Source organism: Hyalella azteca, unplaced genomic scaffold (genome assembly GCF_000764305.2).
Source record: "Hyalella azteca isolate HAZT.00-mixed unplaced genomic scaffold, Hazt_2.0.2 contig5995, whole genome shotgun sequence".
NCBI lineage: Eukaryota > Metazoa > Arthropoda > Malacostraca > Amphipoda > Hyalellidae > Hyalella > Hyalella azteca.
The window spans coordinates 39,417-64,639 of record NW_025936167.1 but is presented as its reverse complement, the minus strand read 5'-3'; the positions used below and the strand labels follow the sequence as shown (position 1 = coordinate 64,639).

The following is a 25,223-nucleotide window of genomic DNA, read 5'->3' as shown; positions in this document are numbered from 1 at the left end:
GATGCTTGACTCAGATGTTGATGATTTGGTTGAAAAACGTGAATAATTAAATTGTATTTACGCCTAGAACGACAAAGAAAAAATACAATTGTACTCTGAAACGAAAAATGAGCATAGACTGCTGAGTTCAAACTTTCATCGATTTTCCCGTACAATTATCAATGAGTTGAAGAGAAACATTCAACACTGCTCCTGTTGGAAAATATTGATGAGTCGAAGAGCAAAAGTCAGCGCAGTTCCTGTTAAGGGGAGCGTCTGCCCCAAAATCGAAAATTTTGACTTTTTCGGTTTTTGACTCATCTTAAAACTTACATTCTGACGGATCCAACGGTACCAACCATCTCTGTACGTTGATTTATGCGTTCACTACAGATCCCGTAAGGCGGGGAGGTGTCCGGGCCCCTTCAGTAAAGTTAAGGCGGAAATTACCCAGCCGGGCACCATTATTTCAATGCGAGCAGGACTTTGTCGCGCTGTCCTGAAAAGTTAACTTATTGTCACGGCAAACCTATTTCCTCTTAGAGTTTTGAAGCTACAGCAATGGGAGATATGCCATTCGATTTCCAATGAAAATATCTATCTATTCGTTGTAGCTTTTTTCGAATTTCGTTATAGTTTGGAAAATATTTTGAAAAAAGAGGGCAGGAAATTGAAAAAAGCGAAAAATTTTCGAAAATTTTGGAAAACTCCCACATCCACAAAAATTCGACATTCGAAAAAAGCGACGACGAATCAATAGATATTTTGAGTGCAAATCGGATGGTATATGTCTCATTGCTGTAACTTTAAAACTCTAGGAGGAGATAGATTTCTACAGTTCCCCCTTTTTTGGCCGTTTTCTAAGAATTTCAAGTTTTCTTTCATTTTTTCGAAAAATGGACATGAATAAAAGCTGTCTATTTTTCGGTCTATTTTTTAGGGCTGTCTATTTTTTAGGGCAGACGTTCCCCTTAAGAATTATCGATATGATCAGAAGTAACAGTCTGCAGAATTTTAGTTAGGAGTTATCGATAAGTTGACGAGCGACCGTCTCAACGTTAATTGAATTATCGATAAGTTGAAGAGCGACAGTTTCCAAAGATTTTGTTAAAAAATATCGATAAGTTGAAAAGCAATAGTGAGCACAGTTCATGTTTGGATCTTTGAGAACTCGAAAAATTGTCACGAGTTTGGACGTGTGAATCTTTTCGAAAAGTTTAGAATTGAAATATGGCCACTTAATTTGGATTTAAATTAATTTAAGTCAAACTGTTCCTTTGACTATTTTTTTCTCTCGGACGCTATAGATGCTCTATATTTATCTATATATATATATATAATAATATATTTATCATCTATATCTATATATAGATGCTCTATATTTATCATCTATATATAGATGTTCACAATTTATGTTCATCATATCGCTGGCCGCATGGCGCTGAATTTTTATTTCGGGAAGATTTCCTGTATTTTATGAAGCTGCAGAAAATTTAAGTTGAATTTAGTGTATCGTATGTTGAAAAGGTGGTCTGAAGGTCGAACTTATATATGTACTAGATCGTTTGCCGCTGATTACCGCTACTCCGTTACTTTACTAAATCAATCATCAAATTGGGGTAGTTGAATTGAGCATCATGGAATTCACTCATGCTGGTGAGTTGACGCACCGTATCTGAGGTTAGGGTTACAAGTGCATAAATTGACCTTAATATCATATTGTTCAAAACATCGGCGAGCTACCCAGGCCTGGTCATGGCACCTTCTCTCCATTTTTAGAGGAAAAGAACATACCAGATTAAAAATGAGTTACTATTTTCACTTTAATTAACACATTCATAAATTCATAACTCAAAATAACAAAAATCAATGTTTAAAATGAAGATTTGGTAGCGGAGATTGTAGGTACGTGTTCACGGGTTATGGCCCTACGGCCTACACACTGCCCCCCTCCCGGTGGGGTGCCGCACTCCTGAGTGGCTGCAACGTTCAATAAATCCAACCAAAGTGCAAGACACAGCCAACGGTGTTCTCGCTAGCAAGAGTAAAACTGAACTGCATGTGGTCTATGACGGTCAAGTCACTCAGGTTTAGTGGTAATTATGATGCACTTAAGTACTGCAGGCATTAGGCTCCATTAAAATAAAACCTTAATGCTAACATCCCTGATGGAAAGATGTTAAATGCGGGTAATGATGGCAGCGCAGACAAGGGGGTGCGTGAGAGAAGCGAAGTGCAGGGTCTCACCAAAAGTACACGTTTCGGAACAACGCTTCAATTTTCACATAGAAGATTGAAGTTATGCAGTGGTGTATGTTTCGAATAGAAGTGCCTCCCATCTCACAAATTGTTGGATGTTAAGTAGCTGCTTAGCTTCAACTTCAGTATTGAGAAGATCTGGTCAAAATACCAGTTCTCGGATCTCCAGGAGGCAAGTTAAGAACATTACAAGAATCAGAGACTAGCCAAACTTGGCCTATTTTTATAACTATAGACTATACCATACTATTCTATACTAGTATAGTATGGTATAGTATAATATACTACCATACTATACTAATATTGCATGGTACAATATAGTGATAGTATGAAGGTCATCATCTTCACCGTAATTGCTACTGAAACTAAAGTAATAGGTTTCGTTCGGGAGCTTTGTGACNACCTTGTTAGCAGGACAGGGGCTGCTGGCGCATGGGTCCTGTTGGCAACAACGTGAACAAGAGGACAGCGCTGTACGCACACCTTGTTAGCAGGACAGGGGCTGCTGGCGCATGGGTCCTGTTGGCAACAACGTAAACAAGAGGACAGTGCTGTACGCACACCTTGTTAGCAGGACAGGGGTTGCTGGCACATGGGTCCTGTTGGCATCAACGTAAATAAAGGGCATTTTGCCTTTTTGTGGGCTGTAATCATTTAAGCAATACTTGATCATAATGACAGACAAATAACAATAAAGATAAATGGTGGCGACACCCACCATAATCCGGGCGGGCGGCGGCATCAGCATCCTGTAGCAGCGCCAGCCCGGCACCACCGCGCTGCCGGCTACCGCAGCCACGAGCTCGCACTCCCTGGTCACGTCTGCACGGGCATATCAATATTTTGATACAACAATTGAGGGTTTAAACAATTTCTGTTGAAATAATTTTCTACAAGGTGGCACAGTGTTTACAATTCACGACACTAAAAGGGGAGCAGTGAGTTGTGGGTTCGATCCCAGCTACCTGCGACAGTTCTGGTCAAAATCATTGAGGTGGCCTGGCAGGTTAGCACAGCAAAATTGGAGCTGTGAGTTGTGTGTTCGAGACTCACAAGTTGGGAACATTGCCAATGTACAGAATCGGCTATAGGTTTAATGGCCTAATCAGTACAGACATTGTAATGATAATACAATATAGCATTTTGCAACAGTAATCAAATACAACAGTTCAAGATTCATTTTTTTATGAAACCTGTTTATAATTTTGTTTAATACAGCTTCTATCTTCGAATCCTAATTTATTGCATAATTTTGTGCTCATTTCTGTACAATGGTGCGTCGCAGCAGCATTTGAGTGTCTTATTGGCTTTACGACGGCACATTATCAGCGAAAAATCTCGTACAGTTTAATTTAGCGTAGTGGCTTGTGTTAATTAGTTAGTGAATAAAGCGAATAAATAGTGTCGCTATCGATTAAGTAGCGCCTGAAACGGAAGTTGTGCATTTAAAAATTAAGTAGCACCTAAATCAATTAAATAGAACCGCTATCGATTAAGCAGCGCCTCAAACAATAAGTCGCGCCAATATAAATGAAGCCTTGCCTCATTCAATTGAGTAGCCAAAATGCATGCACTAAAATGTATAAAAGCTGAAATATTAATATATTTAAATCTACCGTTGAAGTTGAAGGCGACGCAGGCAGGCTGCGCCCCGCACAGCTGCAGGCAGCGCTGCGGGTTGGTCACCGCGCCTACGGACGCCCCCGACAGCAGCTTGCTGGCTCCTATACAGTGGGGAATACAGTAATACACTATTTTAATAATAAAGGAAGAACAAAATAGCACGTAGTTTAGCTTGCTGGCCTCTACCGAGTGAATATCGAAGTATTTTACTAAATAATGAGTGCAAACATCATCCCAAGTTATGGATACTATAAGTCTCCTGAGATAAATGAGCGACTGAATTAATTGCTAGATGCAGGTTCACTAGATGTTGCTTGGTATAGATAGTCCCTTCTCCTAACAAAACGATGGTAATGCTCAGACTTCCGTGCAAAAGGTCTGCTTAGTCAACCAAATCAAAATCTCATTTCTGACTTTATAGTGTCCTCAGAGTATGGGAATTGTGCCCTAAAAGTATGACAAGGGCTGGCCTCGACTAGTGATGCCGATCTTGCAAACTGCTTAAAAACTGCACGTCCAGCACGGCCGAAACGGACATTGAGAGGCTGATTTACTTGCTCATAGAGTCTTAGGCGGCACCTAATGCAGGGTGGGGCCGGTATTTAAATTTTGTCTGGGCAGTAGCCTCAGGACTCCATTTTATATCACTAGCTTGACAACGAAGAAGAAGCCGTGGTATCTCTAACATTGGATCAAGTGCTTTGATGAACAGGTAAATGTAGATGTGCTCCTGTCGAAAAGGGTTAAAACTTCAGTTCAAATCCTTTTTGTAATAATTATCGACGCGTAATCCTACTTCATATTTAACGCAGTCGTTCAGCGGCCCGGCGAGTTCGACTTTGCTTTCACGGTTTTTAAAGTTTGGTCATCGCTGGCAGAGATTTTCTACATTCACCATCCCTGCTACTCGCCCCCGGTGTCTTCGTTCTTATTAAAGTAGGGGTGGCGCAACTTGACAGCCCTTACCGGTTGAAACTTTATGGTAAATTCAGAAAGATTATCTGTTATACAGTTGTGTATTTTTGTCCTTGCCAAGACATTATTTTCGTCATCTACACAGCAACATGTGCAAGTGTGATAGAAGACTAAATCATGCTTTTCATCAAGTGAATGTGAGTGCGAATTTTGTTAATTCACACGAGTGTTATAATCTTATAACTGTTGTAATGTGTTTTATCGACGCCTAATTTAGAATTGTTAATAGTATTGTTATGTTCGTACTAGTTAGTCGTGCTCATGGCCACCATTGTTAGGCGGCACCTACTTCTGGCCTCTGCCAGCGGCCAGCAAGTCCGCTCCTACTTGGGCCGATCCCGGCGATACATGCCTGCGCCAACAGCCGCACCATTCACATCACTACCAAATACAATTTCCGCGTACCTTCTGTACCGCGCACCTTCAGTTCCGCATATTTCCTGTACTGCCTATTATCTGTAATAGAATAGAATAGAAGTATCGGCACTGAAGAAATAGGCCCATGGCCTGTTGCCGTTTCTTGTACTTCTCGTTCTCGTGACTTGAATCACAAGGGATCCGGCCTTTGGAACCTGATCTTTCCATAGCTGACGATTGATTGAGATAGCTGCTGGACTTATTGCCTGGTCCGTAATTTGCTAGGCATTTTAAGACTGAACATATGCTCCTGCATAGCTTCGTCTGGACTTATTGCCTGGTCCGTAATTTGCTAGGCATTTTAAGACTGAACATATGCTCCTGCATAGCTTCGTCTAGTCTGTTTTTGAAGATGTTCATACTCTGAGCGTCAACGATGCTATCAGGGAGGCTGTTCCACATGTCGGTGACTCGAAGCGAGAAGAAATGTTGTCGCATGGATGTGTTCCAACGCAGTTTTTGTAGTTTATAGCCGTGGCCCCTGGTGTTGAGGTTCTTGTTTCAAATTCTAGTAACCCTTCTGTAATGAGTAATTTCTGTCTCGATTATTTCATTCAGGCGTATTCTCTGTACCGTGTTTTTTCTTGTGCACCTTCTGTACCGTGTACCCTTGGTACCGTTTGCCGTCTGGATTGAGGAATTTTTTTGCGTTGAAATTTGTTAATTAGTTTGTTAACCGTATGTCTTTTACTTTTTATTTTTCCTTATTCATTGAAGTTTATTCTACCAACCATACATTTCTCTCTGTTGAGGCGCGGCAGTAGTAATGGCTGGAATGATCGAGTCTAATTGAGGTCGTAAAATCTTGACCAGTACAACGGCCATTAATGCCTCAGTTGTATAAGTGCCAGCCTATATATCGACTCCCAAACATTAGCGCATGCATCGCAAGTGGCACTTGCGATATCACGACCAATACTTAGGCCCGTATGCTAAATAGGGCACTAGCACTACGAAGTAGCACTATGCACTACGAAGTGTCCTGCTATATGATAAATACGTCATAGACACTAAGCACTTCGAAGTAGCTCTTCTACAATGTTTAGTGTCCCACTACTGATTCGTACGCAGAAAGACTTTGAAGTGCTACTTCGCTGTTGGAGTACTTTATAATACCGCACTACGCTATGAGTAAAAACTAAAAACTAAAAAACTAAAAACTGAGTCTATTGAAGAATGGTAGTTAAGTGCTTAAATAATTAATTATTCCGTAAGTAATTCTCATTCTTTACAGAAGATTAATGTAAAATGTCTAATTGTGATGGTAATGGTACTAGTGAAAATTGTGATGGTGAGCTGAAATTCNGCGTACAGCGATGGCAGTGGTACCATTGGAAAGAGCAGAATTGCAGCTTTCAGATGAGCACAAAAACCGAAAAACTCCAAAATTGAAAATTTTAGCCCGGTCGGTCCCCTTAAAGAATGCCCACGCTGTTCATCTGTTTCGCCAAGGAAAATGTTAGCCATAAGAATAACATGTTGTTCACTAAAACGGTACACGTTTTTAAATTCATATCATGTAGTTCCTGAGTTTTTACGCGATGGTGACTTTGCTGTTAGCTAAACAGATCCATAGCTGACGAAGTAAAGAAGGTTAAATATACCTGTCAAACTTTATAAGGGACACTGTTCGTGTGTGCCACTGTCAAAGTTAAGAATAACTCTGTTCTGGGTTGACAGTCATAATCTTGAATGGATCTAAGTCAAACTAACTGACACTCTTTAACCTTCTAACGAGTCTCGAGCGACTCAACCCTCATTTCCTTCATCATCATCGATCACCCTACCCATCATACCATCTAAGAAAGATACAAAAATATAAAAAACATGCAAATATAATGAGTATTTATCATCTTCACTATTGTTTAATTGATCTCAAAATGCAAATTTTGCATATGAAGAATCACCACCAACCCGTTAAAACCATCCGAAGCCCTCACCAATCCTTACCAAAATTCACTCACCAACAACGAACCAATTTGAAATCATGCGCGATGCCTTTTTCATTTCCTACTGTTCTTTTCAATTCTTCTTTCTCCTTCTGGCCACTATGCGCCACTTCTTTTTCGCTCCTCTTACCCAGAAGAATTTAAACACAATACAGGCTCTCAGGCCCAACGGCCGTCCTCGAGGTCGACCTGTGGCTTTAAGTCTACCCAGTGTAGACACCCCGAAAAGAAGAAGAAGCTCCTCTTACCTAGGGATACCGCAATCAAAAGAAGACGCATCATAAGCATTATAAGAATAGACAACAGGCCAACCCGGTTTATTCTATAACGCCATATTATTATATTATTATTATGTTATGTTATGATAAGCTGTGGTCATATTCGAATCGTTGAATTTCTGCACATTTCACTAAATTGGACTGGGAAGATTTTTCCGGGCATAGCTACATCTATTGCTGGTGCCCGATGACGGTCCGCTGTCGCCTGTCAGTTGTTTGTGCGAGACCTCTTCTTCGCCTCCAACTTTCAACCCGTCAACAACAACAGTTGTGGTTCGTCAAGCCCATGTGCCGTCTAAATTGGGCAAACGGGCTGCCATCAAGGCTATCATTCATCATGGAGACCAGGAGCTGGAGGTTGCCCAGGCGTCGCCAGTTTCTGTATTGTTACCTTATTTGGTTATTCTTATTTGTAGTCACTAGTCAGTTTAAGATCCTATTTGCTTGTTAATGCTCAAGTATGCCCATATTCATGATATTGCCAATGGCCCAAGCTGCCAGGGTGTCAGCCTCTTGTAAATTGTAATCTTGTTAGCCACATTACATGATTTATGAATTTATGATTACACATTACACTGATTACAGTACAGCCTTACAAGTTACTGGATTGAAGTTTTCATATTATTACTAAATTTTTGTTTCTCCATGGTGCCAAATTTTCAATAATTTTTAAAATCTTGTTACCTAAAATTTGAAAACATTTTATCAATAATTAGATTTAAGACAGATCATCAGATGTACGACTCATGTACCTGGCTACTACGGTACTAGGCCTACCTGCAATTCAAAGTACTGTAAATAAGTCTGTAATAGCCTTGAAATGGGCTGTTTTTAGGATTTTTGCAGAAAATTTTTGCTGAATATTTCAAATTCTTGTTGGAAACATCTGTAACATTAGGCAGAATTTTCCAAAAATACAGCTATTCATAGCCAATACAATTTTGGCATTGCTACTTTTTGTAGGTATGCATAAAATGGCCTAAAATTTTATATCTGCAATATTTTGTCTAATCATGTACAATTTTCAGCTTTTCAGTTTATTTCTTTAATCATGCGACCAGATTTTTATTCAACTGAACTAAATAAGACAGAATGGGAGCTACCACGTCGCTATCAGATGCTGTCCCCAGTCGGCTCTGGGGCCTATGGACAAGTCTGGTGAGGGGAAATCATATAGGATTTTTGTTGTTTCAACTTTTGGATTAGGATACGGTATGTAGCTGTTCTAGTTGTAGGTACCTTAGATACAAAATTGAATATGTGCTTTAGATACAAAATTGAATATGTGCTTTAGATACAAATTGAATATGTGCTTTAGGTGCTCATTGTATAGTAAATAATATTGTAATATACTAGTCGGAGCTTGTGATGTTCTTTGTAACAGAAGTACGATTTCCTAAAAGTTCTTGGGATGTAAATATAAAATATATTTGATTAGGCAATCAATACCTAGGTGCTACTAGATATGTCTATAGACTTTCCAACAAATGTTATTTCTTGGAGTGATTCATGTAGTGTAAAAGATTTTGTGCTAAAATTATTAAGATTAATTTTTAGGCCGTTTGAATCAGATTATTTCTTTATTAACTTTTATTATGTTAGTATCAAATGGTCTTAATTTGTTCACACAAAGAATTGTGTTAATGAGTAAAAAATAAAATGAAAAACCAATGGGATGTTAACTACGGAGATACCTAATTTTGATTCATGTGATTGTTAAATATCTATGGTGTGTGTAAATGTTAAATTAAATTAAATTAAATGCTCAAATTAAATTTATTTCCAATTTTAATTTGATTAGAAATGTATAAATGTTTGTTTATTTTTGAAGCTGACTTTGCATGCTAGCTGAAAATGGGCCAAAAAAGCTATGATCTTCAATTGATCAGTTAATATTTTATACATGACTCGACTTGACTCTTGAACATGTGGTGGTAATGCAATAACCTTAACTGTGCAGTTGTCCATGTGGAGGCAGCTTCAAAACTTGCAGGCTCACTACCTTATTTCTCTTGCCATTTGCTCCATGCGTGCTCAATTCTTCATAATTGTTCTGAACAAATTTGATCCTGGCTTGAACTCTTTTGTTGACAGAAAAAGTCTGAAGAAAGAACAATATTAGATTCTTCAAATATCAGATGACAATATCTGTCTTTGGAGTAATACTGCACTCATGTCTTTTGTGCTGGACATTTTGTGTTGAGTCAAAACTCTGGACATAACTGATCAGCAGATTCTATTAGTGGAGATTGAACTGCAGGCCATTTGATGATGAAATGAATAGAGGTGATAATTAAAACAAACTCTTTAATCCTTTGTGTGTTTTATTGCATATTGTATTTTAAAGCAAATATTTGATCTCAGCTCTGCAGTGGACACGTCCACCAACACCAAAGTTGCCATCAAGAAACTGTCCCGGCCGTTCCAGTCCCACATACACGCCAAGCGCACCTACAGGGAACTGAGAATGCTGCAGCACATGGACCATGAAAATGTAATGTTGTTTTCTAACTATACAATCCACCATTTGTGCAAATATTTAGGGGGAGGGACTAGAAAAATATATAAATTTAAAATTTGATATCATGTTAATTACATAGATGTTTTGATTGAAATCACTGCAGCAGCACATGGGCCATGAGAATGTAATGTTCTTTTCTAATTATATAATCTAGTACCATTTATGCAAAAATTTAGGGGGAGGGACGAGAAAAATGTCTAAATTTAAAATTTGATATCTTGATAATTACTATATAAAATATATTGATTGAGGTCATTGCTGCAGCACATAGACCATGAGAATGCATTAATGTACTTCTACTTATAAAATTCACCTTTAGTGCAAACATTTGTAGAGGGGGCTCAAAAGTTCTATACATTTAACATTTGATAGACTGATGAATACATGATAACAATGATTAAGATAATGGCTGCAGCACATGGGCTGGGAGTTTTTTTTTACATTTCCTCAAATAAATTTAAGAACATGTTATTTTAAAGAATATGGGTACCGTATGTTTAATCTATGGGTTTATAATTGTTTCCTTGGTGGAGTTTTATAAGAAGAAACTCCAACTAAAAGTTAGGAAAGTGGAGAGTCTAATCTAAACCGTTCTACAGAATTGCTACAAAAGTATAACAATTTTTAGTTACACACATGTTTACGGTGATAATGTTTGATGATAGAAAGTTTTTTTTTTGTCTATGAAGTTAAAGTCAGCAAATCACTATTATTTTTCATTATAAATGTCTCATTATTTTGCAGGTGATTGGCCTTCTGGACGTCTTCACACCATCTCCCAATTTTGAAGGATTCCAAGACATGTAAGATCTATTAATGTGCAGCACAAATATGAGACATCTATTTTGAAATTGGCAACTGCAGTAATACAATGCATGTAACTGAGAAAATTTGGCTCAATTTATTACCATTGATTATTTTTTTGTTGAAGATTTAATTGCTCAAATGATTAATTTTGCTTGATGGTCAAGATGTAAATTATGAAGATAATTTATTTGCCTATTTTATATATCAATACCTATAGTCAGATGGGGTAAGACAGGACCAAAATCACTAACAAGCCTGTAGCATCTATAACATGACTAACTAAAAAACCCTAAACCTATCACAAGGTGTAGTTATGCAATGGGCTTCTAAGCTACAACTCAGACGTTTTGCATCTAACACAGTTTTCTGTACAGATTAAAAAAAGTGAGCCGGTCCCATCTTACCCCACTGGGGTAAGATGGGACCAGGCATGGGGTAAGACAGGACCATGTAATACAATGCATGTAACTGAGAAAATTTGGCTCAATTTATTACCTTTGATTATTTTTTTGTTGAACATTTAATGGCTCAAATGATTAATTTTGCTTAATGGTCAAGATGTAAATTATGAACATAATTTATTTACCTATTTTATATATCAATACTTAATGAAAGAAGTCCTAATGTTAGTTCTCATCTTGTGATACAAATATTTTCTCTGTGGAGTAGCTGCATATAATGAACTAAATTTGGAGTCATTGATCAGTATTAACAGGATTTTGAGACATGAAAGATTTTATTATATTTGTTCAAGACCTAAACTTGTGATGTGGTATCATGGCAGAGTAAAGCTTTAATGTAGCCTGTACATCATAGATTTACATGTGCAGGCTACAGAATTGGAGCTGTAGATATTAGTACATAACCTCTAATGTCATTCCTAATTATTATTTAGAGAGATATTTCAAGTTGTGATGCATCATTGCCATTACCTTCATAGTTTATGTATTTTTATTTGTTGACTGTATATGTGCGATGAGGCAAGTTGTGGTGCACCATTGCCTAATGGCAATGGTGCACATAGTTCATATATTTATATATGCTGAACCTTATGAACAAGTTGTGATGTCTGGTTGCAGTTACCTAGTGAGCCCCCTCATGGGCGCCGACCTCAACAACATCGTCAAGACGCAGAAGCTCACAGACGACCACGTACAGTTCCTCATCTACCAGGTGCTGCGGGGCCTCAAGTACATCCACTCTGCCGGCATCATCCACAGGGTACGTACAGTTCCTCATCTACCAGGTGCTGCGGGGACTCACGTACATCCACTCTGCCGGAGGAGTTTTACCTTGAGTGCATTTGCTAGTGCACAATAATTGGCAACAAGTTCTGACAAACAAATTAAGATTCATCATTGTGTAATTAACTCGCGATTTTCAAAACGTGCTTCTCTGCTAAACGCCCATCCTGATGATCCAGCTGCTTTCTTGCAGTGACACCAATCTATTCTGTTGGAAGATTAATCTTTAGATTGAGCAAGTTGATGCAATCATTCTAATGGTTTGCCTAAATTGATTATTTGACATTAGAATAATTACCGTATTCTATTCCAAATTCTATATAATATTATAAACCCCAATGACTAACCCTGAAGCCCAGCAACTCTGCTGTTAACAACGAAGGTATGAAATAATATTGCCCTCATCCAGCACACGAACCCCAGCAAACCTGGCGGAGAACGAAGGTATGAAATAGTGAAATGATATCAAAATTAAATAATAAATAAGATGAAATTTCATGCTTGCAGGACCTGAAGCCGAGCAACCTGGCCGTCAATGAGGACTGCGAGCTCAAGATCCTGGACTTTGGTCTGGCGCGCCCGACGGAGACCGAGATGACGGGGTACGTGGCCACCCGCTGGTACCGCGCCCCGGAGATCATGTTGAACTGGATGCACTACAACCAGACGGGTGGGTGGTGGTGGTGTTGAACTGGATGCACTACAACCAGACGGGTGGGTGGTGGTGGTGGTGTTGAACTGGATGCACTACAACCAGACGGGTGGGTGGTGGTGGTGNATCATGACTATCATTCATTATCATGACTATCATTCATTATCATGACTATCATTCATTATCATGACTATCATTCATTATCATGACTATCATTCATTATCATGACTATCATTCATTATCATGACTATCATTCATTATCATGACTATCATTCATTATCATGACTATCATTCATTATCATGACTATCATTCATTATCATGACTATCATTCATTATCATGACTATCATTCATTATCATGACTATCATTCATTATCATGACTATCATTCATTATCATGACTATCATTCATTATCATGACTATCATTCATTATCATGACTATCATTCATTATCATGACTATCATTCATTATCATGACTATCATTCATTATCATGACTATCATTCATTATCATGACTATCATTCATTATCATGACTATCATTCATTATCATGACTATCATTCATTATCATGACTATCATTCATTATCATGACTATCATTCATTATCATGACTATCATTCATTATCATGACTATCATTCATTATCATGACTATCATTCATTATCATGACTATCATTCATCATCATGACTATCATTCATCATCATGACTATCATTCATTATCATGACTATCATTCATTATGACTATCATTCATTATGACTATCATTCATTATCATGACTATCATTCATTATGACTATCATTCATTATCATGACTATTATTCATCATCATGACTATCATTCATTATCATGACTATCATTCATTATCATGACTATCATTCATAATCATTCAATTATTGACGTGTCTGTCCTGCCTGCAGTGGACATCTGGTCCGTGGGCTGCATCATGGCTGAGCTGCTCACGGGACGCACGCTCTTCCCTGGCCAGGACCGTATCCTTTACTGTCCTTAATATTATTGTTTGTTATTGGTACCAATTATGTTAGATACATGTATCCTATACAGTGCTGTTTAGTGATATTATTATACTATTTGTCTTAGTATACTTTGTACTACCTTAACATCTATATTACTGCTGCCACGATGGTTTTTGTTATGGCACTGCTTCTGCGCGCTTCAAAGCGATTTTATTTGGAAGTCGACCGTTTCAGAAGTCGACCATTCCAGAAGTCGTCCGTTTCAGAAGTCGCCCGTTTCAGAAGTCGCCCGTTTCAGAAGTCGACCGTTTCAGAAGTCGGCCGTTTCAGTAGTCGACCGTTTCAGAAGTCGCCCGTTTCAGAAGTCGACCGTTTCAGAAGTCGACCGTTTCAGAAGTCGGCCGTTTCAGAAGTCGACCGTTTCAGAAGTCGACCGTTTCAGTAGTCGACCGTTTCAGAAGTCGACCGTTTCAGAAGTCGACCGTTTCAGAAGTCGACCGTTTCAGAAGTCGACCGTTTCAGAAGTCGACCGTTTCAGAAGTCGCCCGTTTCAGAAGTCGCCCGTTTCAGAAGTCGACCGTTTCAGAAGTCGACCGTTTCAGAAGTCGCCCAATTTAGAAATCGCCGCTTGTTTTGGTACAATTAAGTGCACGTCAATTGTTTCTTTGTGCCATTATCTACATTGGTCATTTCAAAAAGAAAAAACAACGAGAATTTTAAAGGAATGAGATTAAAAAAACGTTCCTGTTGAATTGTTTGTGAATTAGTTATTTAAGATATTTTATTCTAAATTAAGAGGCGAAAAATAAATTAGGATATTGAGTTGATCACTTGATGTTCAGTGCAGTGTTCAGTTATCAGTTGCACACCCATTTGAAGAGACTATGTTGAATGTTCCATGTCTGTTCAAAAATAATTCCTATTACATTTTTTATGGCTTAGCATAATTTTTCACTCTAGTGGGTAGTATTTAGTCTCAGCGCCTTGTTTTTTGTTCTTAATCCACACAGGACAACTAAAAGCAAGTTTATTTCTAACAGTAACTTAATTATTAGTTAGAGTGTAATTAGTGTGCAGTGGTGCTTCTTGATTCGAAAATCCTTTTGCTCAAACTTTCGTTATAATTAGTCGCAGTTAGTGGCCGCCACTACTGTCCCCGTGTACATGCACTTGTAGTGGCCGCCACTACTGTCCCCGTGTACATGCACTTGTAGTGGCCGCCACTACTGTCCCCGTGTACATGCACTTGTAGTGGCCGCCACTACTGACCCGTGTACATGCGCCTGTAGTGGCCGCCACTACTGTCCACTTTTCAACTCATTAATGCTCACTAGCAAACAAATGACAACTTTCTTCGAGATGTGGACGAATTTCTACAGTTATAATTTACTGGCAAAGCAGTTTCCATAACTGCTGGAACTAGACAGTAAATTCACATCACAATGAATCATAAATGAATGGAGTGAAGTTATTTATATTGTTGCAGGCAGAGAAGAATGTGCTGCAATCTAGACAAAACATGATCCCTGTTATAACCTTAATCAAAATGTCCTCAATCTGCCTGCCTTAAAATAATGCTACCTAAAGTAAGCGCTTGCTCCGAGTCTAGAGGCGCCACTGTGATGCTGTATTGAAGTAAATAGATTTTTTTTAGAAATTACATTTGTGTGTTTGGTTGATAGCCTTGTGTTATTTATTCAATTTTGTGTTTTTTTTTTCTGGAAGTTTGCTAATTTTTATTTTTGAAGAAAACTAGTATAGGACAACATTATATTTTCCAAAAGTTTAATTTTTTCTGCATGCATTTTACGTTGCTTGTTTTTTTTGCAGTGTTTTGTGTTGCGTTTTCCTTAACGTGTTGATTTGGCCAACGTGGCCGCAGACATTCAACAACTTAACCTTATCATGGAACTCATTGGCACACCCAGCCATGAATGCCTGAGTAAAGTCACCTCTGACAGTGTGAGTTATAAGTATTAAAATCACTTGTTTGCTTGAATCGCGAGTTAAGCAGGAATTTAAAAGCAAAGACAATAACACAAAAGTTCACCATATCTTTATGAGAGTGTGAGTTACGCTGTGTTACTCACTTGTGAATACTCGTGGAATTGTTCGTTAAGTACCTACATTAGTTACCCTCTGATACATCGCCGTTAAGTGAGTACCTACATTAGTTACCCTCTGATACATCGCCGTTAAGTGAGTACCTACAGTAGTTACCCTCTGATTCATCACCGTGAAATGAGCACCTACTTGATTTATCTACAAATTTGGTCTGTAACAAGTGAGTGAATATGAGTAATTCAAGGAATATAATCACCCACCCGTGAGTATTATACGTGAAATATCTTAGCAGCGGTAGCCCAGTGATGTTATACGTCGCTATAACCATAACATGCGTCGCTATAACCATAACATACGTCGCCATAACCGTAACAAATATAAGAGGATAGCCTGTAGGTTGTATAACAAACGTATAGCTAACACATAGTCCTGTAACATCTAAGACATGAATCAGTATGTTACAGAGCTTTGCATGTACTACACATAGCTATACAGTCCAACACAGAGGCTATGGCTTCACTAGCACAGCGCTTATACTTTAATTACTCCCAATACGCCAACGGGATTACTATGTCAGTCGTGCTGACACTATTGCTTCATTCAATATTTTATACTTCATTCATTGTCCATTCAGTTATCTATGTTCAGTCGTGCTAACACTATTGCTTCGTTCAATACATCATTCATTGTCCATTCAGTTATCTATGTTCAGTCGCGCAGACAGGACTGAACATCTTTTTTTTACCTGAAACATTTGATTTGAAAACCGCAGGCGTTGATAGGGCAGGCGTTCTCTTTAGCTTTTGGATTGAGAATTGAGTGTTTTTCAATAAATAAAGCGTAAAACGTCTGAACATGATATTCAAGAACAATATTTAAAGCATCGTAGTGTGTGCGTTTGACATTTAAAATCATTGGTTCTCACCCTAACAAAATTTGGATGTGGGCACCGACTCTGCATCTGTAGCAGGTGCCGCCTGGGACTCGGGAAGTGCGTAAATCAGCCGCTAATATCCGCTCTGGCTCAGGGTGTAAAGTGCTGCTTCTGGGCAGCTTGCAAGACTCGGCTCGGCCAAGCCTTGTCTAACTCTTATAGGACTTATACTTATCATACTCTCAGGGCATACTTAGCATTCTCTCAGTACAAACTTCTCAGGATGCACTTGTCATTTTCTCGAGACGCACTTGTTATACTATCAGGCGACAATAAAATTGGAAAGAAGATTCTGACCAGAAGCTGATTACGATCGGGCGGCCAAGTAGACCCAGAACTGCATGCCTAGTGTAGCGGCTCCGCGGCAGAAACTTGGGTGCTACCCGAATTTCGTTAGGGCCTTTAAAAACATTTTGCATGAAACTGTTGTAATTTTTCAGCCATACTCTTATTTTCTTCTCCAACCTTGCTACTCATTCGTGTGCCTCAATTGAAATTTTGCGATTCTCTTATTATTAAAATACTATATATCAGGCTCGTATATTATTATACTGTTATTTGTGGTTCAATTATTATTATTATAGTGGTTCTCTTTTTCCAGTTATTTGATGCTGGATTAATTCCTTAGTATCCTTGTGCATCCCCTGGGCCCATACTTTCAAAAAAAGTTACAGATCGTAAGTTCATCAGCCAATCATTGACGGCCTTTCAAGCAAAATCCACCAATCATGGACAAGAAAATAGAGCGTAAGTACTTACGTTCACTTAGCGAGTTTTGAAAGTATGGCCCCTGAACGTGACACTGAACGTGAATTATCTCTATAACATCCACTCCCCATACCCCCATGCTCCTCTCCCCCGACATCTCAATCTCCTCATGTCCTCCTCTTTATGATGCCCCAGTGGTTGCCCCAAACATTCTTGCGCTGCCCCGTCAAACATACACAACATAACTGGTTATTTGTTCATACATATGCCTGTGGTACTTATGACGATCCAAGTACACATGGCGGCACTAGTACACATGGCGACACTAGTACACATGGCGACACTTTTGGAACGGTTTTGTCAAATGACATTTCATTCATTTTAGGCTATTCGCTTCTAAAGACTTGAACTACTTAGCGTTCTACTTAAATGTTAAGTCTGCCGCCGTCAGTCTCCTGCTCTAATATTTATTAATATTTTAAAAGCTTGAAGGATGAGTTTCATAGATTAATTTTATGTCCACTTTTAGGTTTGTCTATGTCCAGATCCTGGATCATTTGTATCTTTGAACTTTTTAAAATTGAAATTCATTTTTACTCGTGCACTGCGGTGGCTTGTGCACTGCCAGCAGCAGCAGCAGTTACACTGCAGCAGCCCTCAGCACGCAGCAGTTACACTGCAGCAGCCCTCAGCACGCAGCAGTTACACTGCAGCAGCCCTCAGCACGCAGCAGTTACACTGCAGCAGCCCTCAGCACGCAGCAGTTACACTGCAGCAGCCCTCAGCACGCAGCAGTTACACTGCAGCAGCCCTCAGCACGCAGCAGTTACACTGCAGCAGCCCTCAGCACGCAGCAGTTACACTGCAGCAGCCCTCAGCACGCAGCAGTTACACTGCAGCAGCCCTCAGCACGCAGCAGTTACACTGCAGCAGCCCTCAGCACGCAGCAGTTACACTGCAGCAGCCCTCAGCACGCAGCAGTTACACTGCAGCAGCCCTCAGCACGCAGCAGTTACACTGCAGCAGCCCTCAGCACGCAGCAGTTACACTGCAGCAGCCCTCAGCACGCAGCAGTTACACTGCAGCAGCCCTCAGCACGCAGCAGTTACACTGCAGCAGCCCTCAGCACGCAGCAGTTACACTGCAGCAGCCCTCAGCACGCAGCAGTTACACTGCAGCAGCCCTCAGCACGCAGCAGTTACACTGCAGCAGCCCTCAGCACGCAGCAGTTACACTGCAGCAGCCCTCAGCACGCAGCAGTTACACTGCAGCAGCCCTCAGCACGCAGCAGTTACACTGCAGCAGCCCTCAGCACGCAGCAGTTACACTGCAGCAGCCCTCAGCACGCAGCAGTTACACTGCAGCAGCCCTCAGCACGCAGCAGTTACACTGCAGCAGCCCTCAGCACGCAGCAGTTACACTGCAGCAGCCCTCAGCACGCAGCAGTTACACTGCAGCAGCCCTCAGCACGCAGCAGTTACACTGCAGCAGCCCTCAGCACGCAGCAGTTACACTGCAGCAGCCCTCAGCACGCAGCAGTTACACTGCAGCAGCCCTCAGCACGCAGCAGTTACACTGCANCTCTGCAGCCTGGAGGTAATGATGGGCACTGCAGCCTGGAGGTAATGATGGGCACTGCAGCCTGGAGGTAATGGGTTACTAGGAGATGTGCTGGAAGGTAATTAACAGTAATGGTTGTATTCGCATGCATTTCTCTGAGAAGCTGAGTTACTAAAAAGCTTTAAGCTCGCCGCCATGACTGGCTGAGCTCACTTGTTTGCTATTTTGTTAATTCTAATTAAAATAACTTTGTTATTCTGGTAGCAGAGTTATATTCTAATGAAAATAATCTAAGAATAATAATGCATTTATATGATATTTTATCCACTACCACTTGAGTTTTGTGTATTTAATTAGTATGATCTTTTCAATATTTTTTAAAGAAGAGATAGCATCCGTTGATAACTGTAATTACTTAGCTTAGCTAAATAAGTTATTCATATGTAAAATTTACTATGTAAAATTGTATAAAAATATGGGTAATTAATAGCTTGCGTTTTATTTTGCTGCTTGGCTTTTTAATTCATGCTGTATGGTTTTAAGACAGGCTATGTGACGTGAATGTCTTTAGTGAAAGTATTTAACTTATTTCATTTAACGACTTTCTCTTCATCAACACCCAAAACTCTGCTCTAGTAGAATAATATTTCATAATATTTTAGTGCTGGTGTCAAGTTATCTTGTTGAAAGCGACTACGAAATCAACGCTGCGCGTTGTTGTTGATTTTTATGCTTGAGTAAAAAACGTTTTCCTTAACTCTACTGCATTGTCCTGCTGCTGCTGCTGCAATCTCTACAATACAATCTCTATTTGTTCAACAAAACGTTGCACTAAACAAACAAACGTTACACTATACCAAAACAAATGTTGCACCAACCAAATAAATGTTGCACCAACCAAACAAACGTTGCACCAACCAAGCAAATGTTTGCTTTAACCAAACAAACGTTGCTCTAACCAAACAAACGTTACACTAACCAAAAAAACGTTGCACTAACCAAACAAACGTTGCACTAACCAAACAAACGTTGCACTAACCAAACAAACATTGCACTAACCAAACAAACGTTGCACTAACCAAACAAACGTTGCACTAACCAAACAAACGTTGCACTAACCAAACAAACGTTGCACTAACAGACATAGATCAGCTGTTGCGCATACTAACGCTCTGTGGTACGCCGTCTGAGCCTTGCATAGAGAGGATAACTAGTGAGGAGGTTAGTGAGGATAACTAGTGAGGAGGTTAGTGAGGATAACTAGTGAGGAGGTTAGTGAGGATAACTAGTGAGGAGGTTAGTGAGGATAACTAGTGAGGAGGTTAGTGAGGATAACTAGTGAGGAGGTTAGTGAGGATAACTAGTGAGGAGGTTAGTGAGGATAACTAGTGAGGAGGTTAGTGAGGATAACTAGTGAGGAGGTTAGTGAGGATAACTAGTGAGGAGGTTAGTGAGGATAACTAGTGAGGAGGTTAGTGAGGATAACTAGTGAGGAGGTTAGTGAGGATAACTAGTGATGAGGTTAGTGAGGATAACTAGTGAGGAGGTTAGTGAGGATAACTAGTGAGGAGGTTAGTGAGGATAACTAGTGAGGAGGTTAGTGAGGAGGTTAGTGAGGTTAGTGTTGATGTTAAATGTTATTAACATAACACCGCTGCGGTGTTGCTCAGACGAGCGATACTGATAGATATTATCAGGCCTGAACTGATAAAGATTTTCTTTTGTCGTTATCGAATCAATCGCTGAATTCTGACCGAGAGATTTGAAAAGACTTTCGAAATATCAACTAATATTCAAGATCAACTTATTTGTTCGCATTCCTCGTCAAAATTCGTTCATCATCCAACATCACCCGATATACAATAGCACCAAACACCCTACATCACCAACATCCAACGTCAATCAAAATCTGATATATTATCCAACATTGCTCAATATTCAACACGCAACATCACCCAAAATCCAGCATCACCTAGCACTCGATATCATCCAATATCACCCAACATCCCCATCACCCAAAATCCAAAACATAATCCATCCCCCAACATCCCCCACATCCCCCAGGCCCGCAACTACATCAGGTCGCTGCCGCCGATGCGCAAGAAGGACTTCCGGCAGGTGTTCCGGGGCGCCAACCCTCTGGGTGAGTCATGATGACCCATATATGGTGATGGGTGAGTCATGATGACCCATATATAGTGATGGGTGAGTCATGATGACCCATATATGTTGACGGTGAGTCATGATGACCCATATAAATTGATGGGTGAGTCATGATGACCCATATATGGTGATGGGTGAGTAATGATGACCCATATTTGTTGATGGGTGAGTCATGATGACCCATATATGTTTATGGGTGAGTCATGATGACCTATATATGTTGATGGGTGAGTCATAATGGCCCATATATGTTTATGGGTGAGTCATGATGACCCATATATGTTGATGGATGAGTCATAATGACACATATATGGTGATGGGTGAGTCACGATGACCCATATATGGTAATGGGTGAGTCATGATGACCCATATATGTTGATGGTGAGTCATAATGGCCCATATATGTTTATGGGTGAGTCATGATGACCCATATATGGTGATGGGTGAGTCATAACGGCCCATATATGTTAATGGGTGAGTCATGATGACCCATATATGTTGATGGGTGAGTCATAATGACCCATATATGGTGATGGGTGAGTCATGATGACCCATATATGGTGATGGGTGAGTCATGATGACCCATATATGGTGATGGTGAGTCATAACGACTCATTCACCTCATTGTATATGCCACCGCTAATACAGTATTGACATCCACTCTAGCTCATACAGGAAAATAATTTGCATTCTATGATGTTTGTTATAATAATTGTTTTTTTTTCTGGATTATTACGATGTATATTGCTAACAAATACATTTGATGTTATTATAAAAAATGAAAATTGTGACGGCGATTTATCTGTTGGAGCGGATGTAATATTATATATCACGATATTGGCAACAACTTTTCACTTGCTGAAGAGGTTGTTTCTTATAAATTATAAAGATGTATATTGATTTATGTTATTTAAACTAATCATGATAATAACTAATAACTACCAGCAATTGACCTGCTGGAGTGGATGCTCGAGACCGGCAGTGAGGCTAGCATGTATATACATTTCTTGTGAAATTTTACGATGTATATATTTAATATAATAATATTATATATCATTTAAGTTAATAATAATAACTATAATTGTGTCAGCAATTGACCTGCTGGAGCGGATGCTAAAGATGGACAGTGAGGCGTGCATGTATATACATTTCTTCTGAATTGTAAAGATGTGTATTAATATAATAATATTAAATATCATCTAAGTTAATAATAATAATAATAATAGTAACAATAATTATGCCAGCAATTGACCTGCTGGAGCGGATGCTGGAGATAGACAGCGAGGCTCGCATCACGGCGAGGGGGGCGCTGGCGCACCCCTACCTCTGTCTCTTATACACATCTAGATGTGTATAAGAGACAGNAGCTGCCCACTGACCGCTGGAAAGGTGGGGCGTGTAGAGGGCTTTGAGGACATGGAGCTGCCCACTGACCGCTGGAAAGGTGGGGCGTGTAGAGGGCTTTGAGGACATGGAGCTGCCCACTGACCGCTGGAAAGGTGGGGCGTGTAGAGGGCTTTGAGGACATGGAGCTGCCCACTGACCGCTGGAAAGGTGGGGCGTGTAGAGGGCTTTGAGGACATGGAGCTGCCCACTGACCGCTGGAAAGGTGGGGCGTGTAGACAATGTTAATGGTTGCTTATCTCAATTTATAATTAAATGATAATAAACAATGATGATGCTGGATGGTGACTGATGATCCATGGTGGGATAGAGTCACTATGGATCTTTTCTAACATCTGTGATGTCCGGAAATGCGACAAATAGTTTTTTCATGTTTATAATGTTATTAATAGTAATTGCATATTTTATAAAAATTTCTTGTCTATTATTGACCCATCGATGAGAGTATGATGATAGAAAATTGCTTGTATTTTAATATATTAAATACCGTAATTGTGTGGTGCAGAGCTGGTGTACAAGGAGATGATGGCCTTCAAGCCGAAGAAGAGCGTCGTGAGCGACCAGGTGGAGTTCAACCGTGCTGATCCTGCATCTGTTGAAGCTGCTGCATCTGCTGCTGCTGCATCTGCTGCTGCTGCATCTGCTGCTGCTGCATCTGCTGCTGCAGCTGCCAAGCAGTCAACCAATTAACCAGATCTCCTGCTACAACTGCTGCAGCTGCTCGCAATATTGGCTTCTCTGTAGCGAAGTTTCCTTCAGATGAAAGATGATGAAAAACATTTTGTCCCGTAGTTGCGCCATTTTATGTACGTTGATTTAACTTTGTTTTAACACAAACTGGATTGTATATGTTATCAAGACCGATGTTTGTATAGTAGGTTCGTTCAAAGTTGTATTTTTGGAACGGTTTTGTCAAATGACATCTTATTCATTTTAGGCTATTCGCTTCTAACGACTTAAACTACTTAAGAGTTCTACTTAAATATTAAGTCTGCCGCCGTCACATTCTCCTGCTCTGCTATTTATTAATATTTTAAAAGCTTAAAGGATGAGTTTCATAGATTAATTTTATGTCCATTTTTTAGGTTTGTCTATGTCCCGATCCTGGATCATTTGTAGCATTGAACTTTTTAAAATGAAGACTAATAATTGAACTTAATTAATTAAAAATTAAGACTAATTTTTACTCGTGCACTGCGGTGGCTTGAGCAGTGCCAGCAGCAGCAGTTACACTGCATCAGCACGCAGCAGTTACACTGCAGCAGCCCTCAGCACGCAGCAGTTACACTGCAGCGGCCCTCAGCACGCAGCAGTTACACTGCAGCTAAAATCATTGGTTCTCACCCTAACAAAATTTGGATGCAGGCCCCGACTCTGCATCTGCAGCAGGTGCCGCCCTAGACTCGGGGAGTGCGTAAATCAGCCGCTAATGTCCGCTTTGGCTCTGGGTTTAAAATGCAGCGTACGGGCTGTTTGCAAGCTTGGCAAGATTCGGCTAATCCTTGTCTAACTCTCAGGAGAAACTTATCATACTCTCCGGACGCACTTGTCTTACTATCAGGGCACACTTGTTTCTATCAATTAAGGTACACATGCTATACTCTCTAGACGCACGTGTCATACTCTTAGGCGACTATAAAATGGGAAACGAGATTCTGATCAGAAGCTGATTTTGATCGGGTAGCCATAAACAGACCCATGCAGAACTGCAAGCCTAGTGTATATAGGGCTCCGCGTCAGAAACCTGCGTGGTACCAGAGTTTCGTAAGGTCATTTAAAAACATTTTGCACAGAACTTTTGCCATTTATCAGCCATAATCGTATTTACTGTCCCTAACTTGGCTGCATATTTGTGCAAATAATCACATTTGTGATTATTTTGCGATTATCCTATAATATAGTTTTTGAAATTTGTGCGCCTTAAGTGATTTTACGATTCTCTCATTATTATAATACGATATTTGAGGCTCGTATATTCTGTTATTTGTGGTTCATTTATTATTAAAGCGGTTCTCATTGTCCCCTTATTTGATGCTGGATGAATTCCTTAGTATCCTTGTGCATCCCTTGAACATAACACTGCACGTGAATTATCTCTATAATTAATGTCCACTCCCCATATCCCCGGTTTCCCCTCCCCCGACATCTCCATCTCCTCATGTCCTCTTTATGATGCCCCAATGATTGCCCCAAACATTATTGCGCTGCCCCGTCAAACATGTACAACATAACAGGGTGTTTGCTCAAACATATGCCTGTGGTGCTTATGACGACGCAAGTACACATGGCGACACAAGTGCACATGGCGACACAAGTGTACACATGTCGGCGCAAGTACACAAGGTGACACAAGTACACATGGCGGCAAGAGTGTGCACATGGCGACACAGGCACACACGGCGACACAAGTACCGTACACATGGCGGCACTAGTACACATGGCGACACTAGTGTGTACATGGCGACATGGTACCGTCAAGTGGACCGTGTGGTTCTAGGTACCGTCAAGTGAACCGTGTGGTTCTAGGTACCGTCAAGTGAACCGTGTGGTTCTATTTCGGTTCTATCACAACAAAGATGACTGTGATGTGGTCACCAGCGATGTTGTCACAAACACTCACTATCATCACTAACTAACGAGGCTACAGTTGCACGTAACAAATTCATACTTAAATGTGTGCCAAAATGTTATTTTTTTTTTCACGTGGAAAAATATG

At 40.0% G+C, this 25,223-nt stretch overlaps 1 protein-coding gene and 1 long non-coding RNA gene across 2 annotated transcripts; one reads left to right on the top strand and one right to left on the bottom strand.

Moving 5' to 3' along the window:
• Positions 1 to 2,727: 2,727 nt before the first annotated feature.
• On the bottom strand, positions 2,728 to 3,924 carry LOC125177962. Its single transcript, XR_007156732.1, has 3 exons — positions 3,855 to 3,924; positions 2,957 to 3,060; positions 2,728 to 2,757 (listed from the first exon to the last, which is right to left on the bottom strand). It is a non-coding gene; the product is annotated as an uncharacterized LOC125177962 (long non-coding RNA).
• Positions 3,925 to 8,507: 4,583 nt separating this feature from the next.
• LOC108669900 (mitogen-activated protein kinase 14) lies at positions 8,508 to 23,826 on the top strand. The gene is made up of 12 exons (XM_047880715.1): positions 8,508 to 8,638; positions 9,845 to 9,974; positions 10,746 to 10,804; positions 11,888 to 12,029; positions 12,560 to 12,722; positions 13,618 to 13,689; positions 15,557 to 15,636; positions 21,005 to 21,083; positions 22,348 to 22,454; positions 22,508 to 22,538; positions 22,616 to 22,657; positions 23,013 to 23,826. The coding sequence occupies exons 1-12, from the start codon at positions 8,532 to 8,534 to the stop codon at positions 23,195 to 23,197; spliced, it is 1,197 nt and encodes a 398-aa protein (XP_047736671.1). The 5' UTR covers positions 8,508 to 8,531; the 3' UTR covers positions 23,198 to 23,826.
• The last annotated feature ends 1,397 nt before the right edge of the window (positions 23,827 to 25,223 follow it).

What these genes read in the sequence shown, in the direction of transcription:
- LOC108669900 (XM_047880715.1), top strand. Translation starts at nt 8,532, where the DNA reads ATGCGACCAGATTTTTATTCAACTGAACTAAATAAGACAGAATGGGAG. An exon ending in TTTGAAGGATTCCAAGACAT is followed by an intron (nt 10,805 to 11,887) that starts GTAAGATCTATT and finishes GTCTGGTTGCAG; the next exon opens with TTACCTAGTGAGCCCCCTCA. An exon ending in GCTCTTCCCTGGCCAGGACC is followed by an intron (nt 13,690 to 15,556) that starts GTATCCTTTACT and finishes ACGTGGCCGCAG; the next exon opens with ACATTCAACAACTTAACCTT.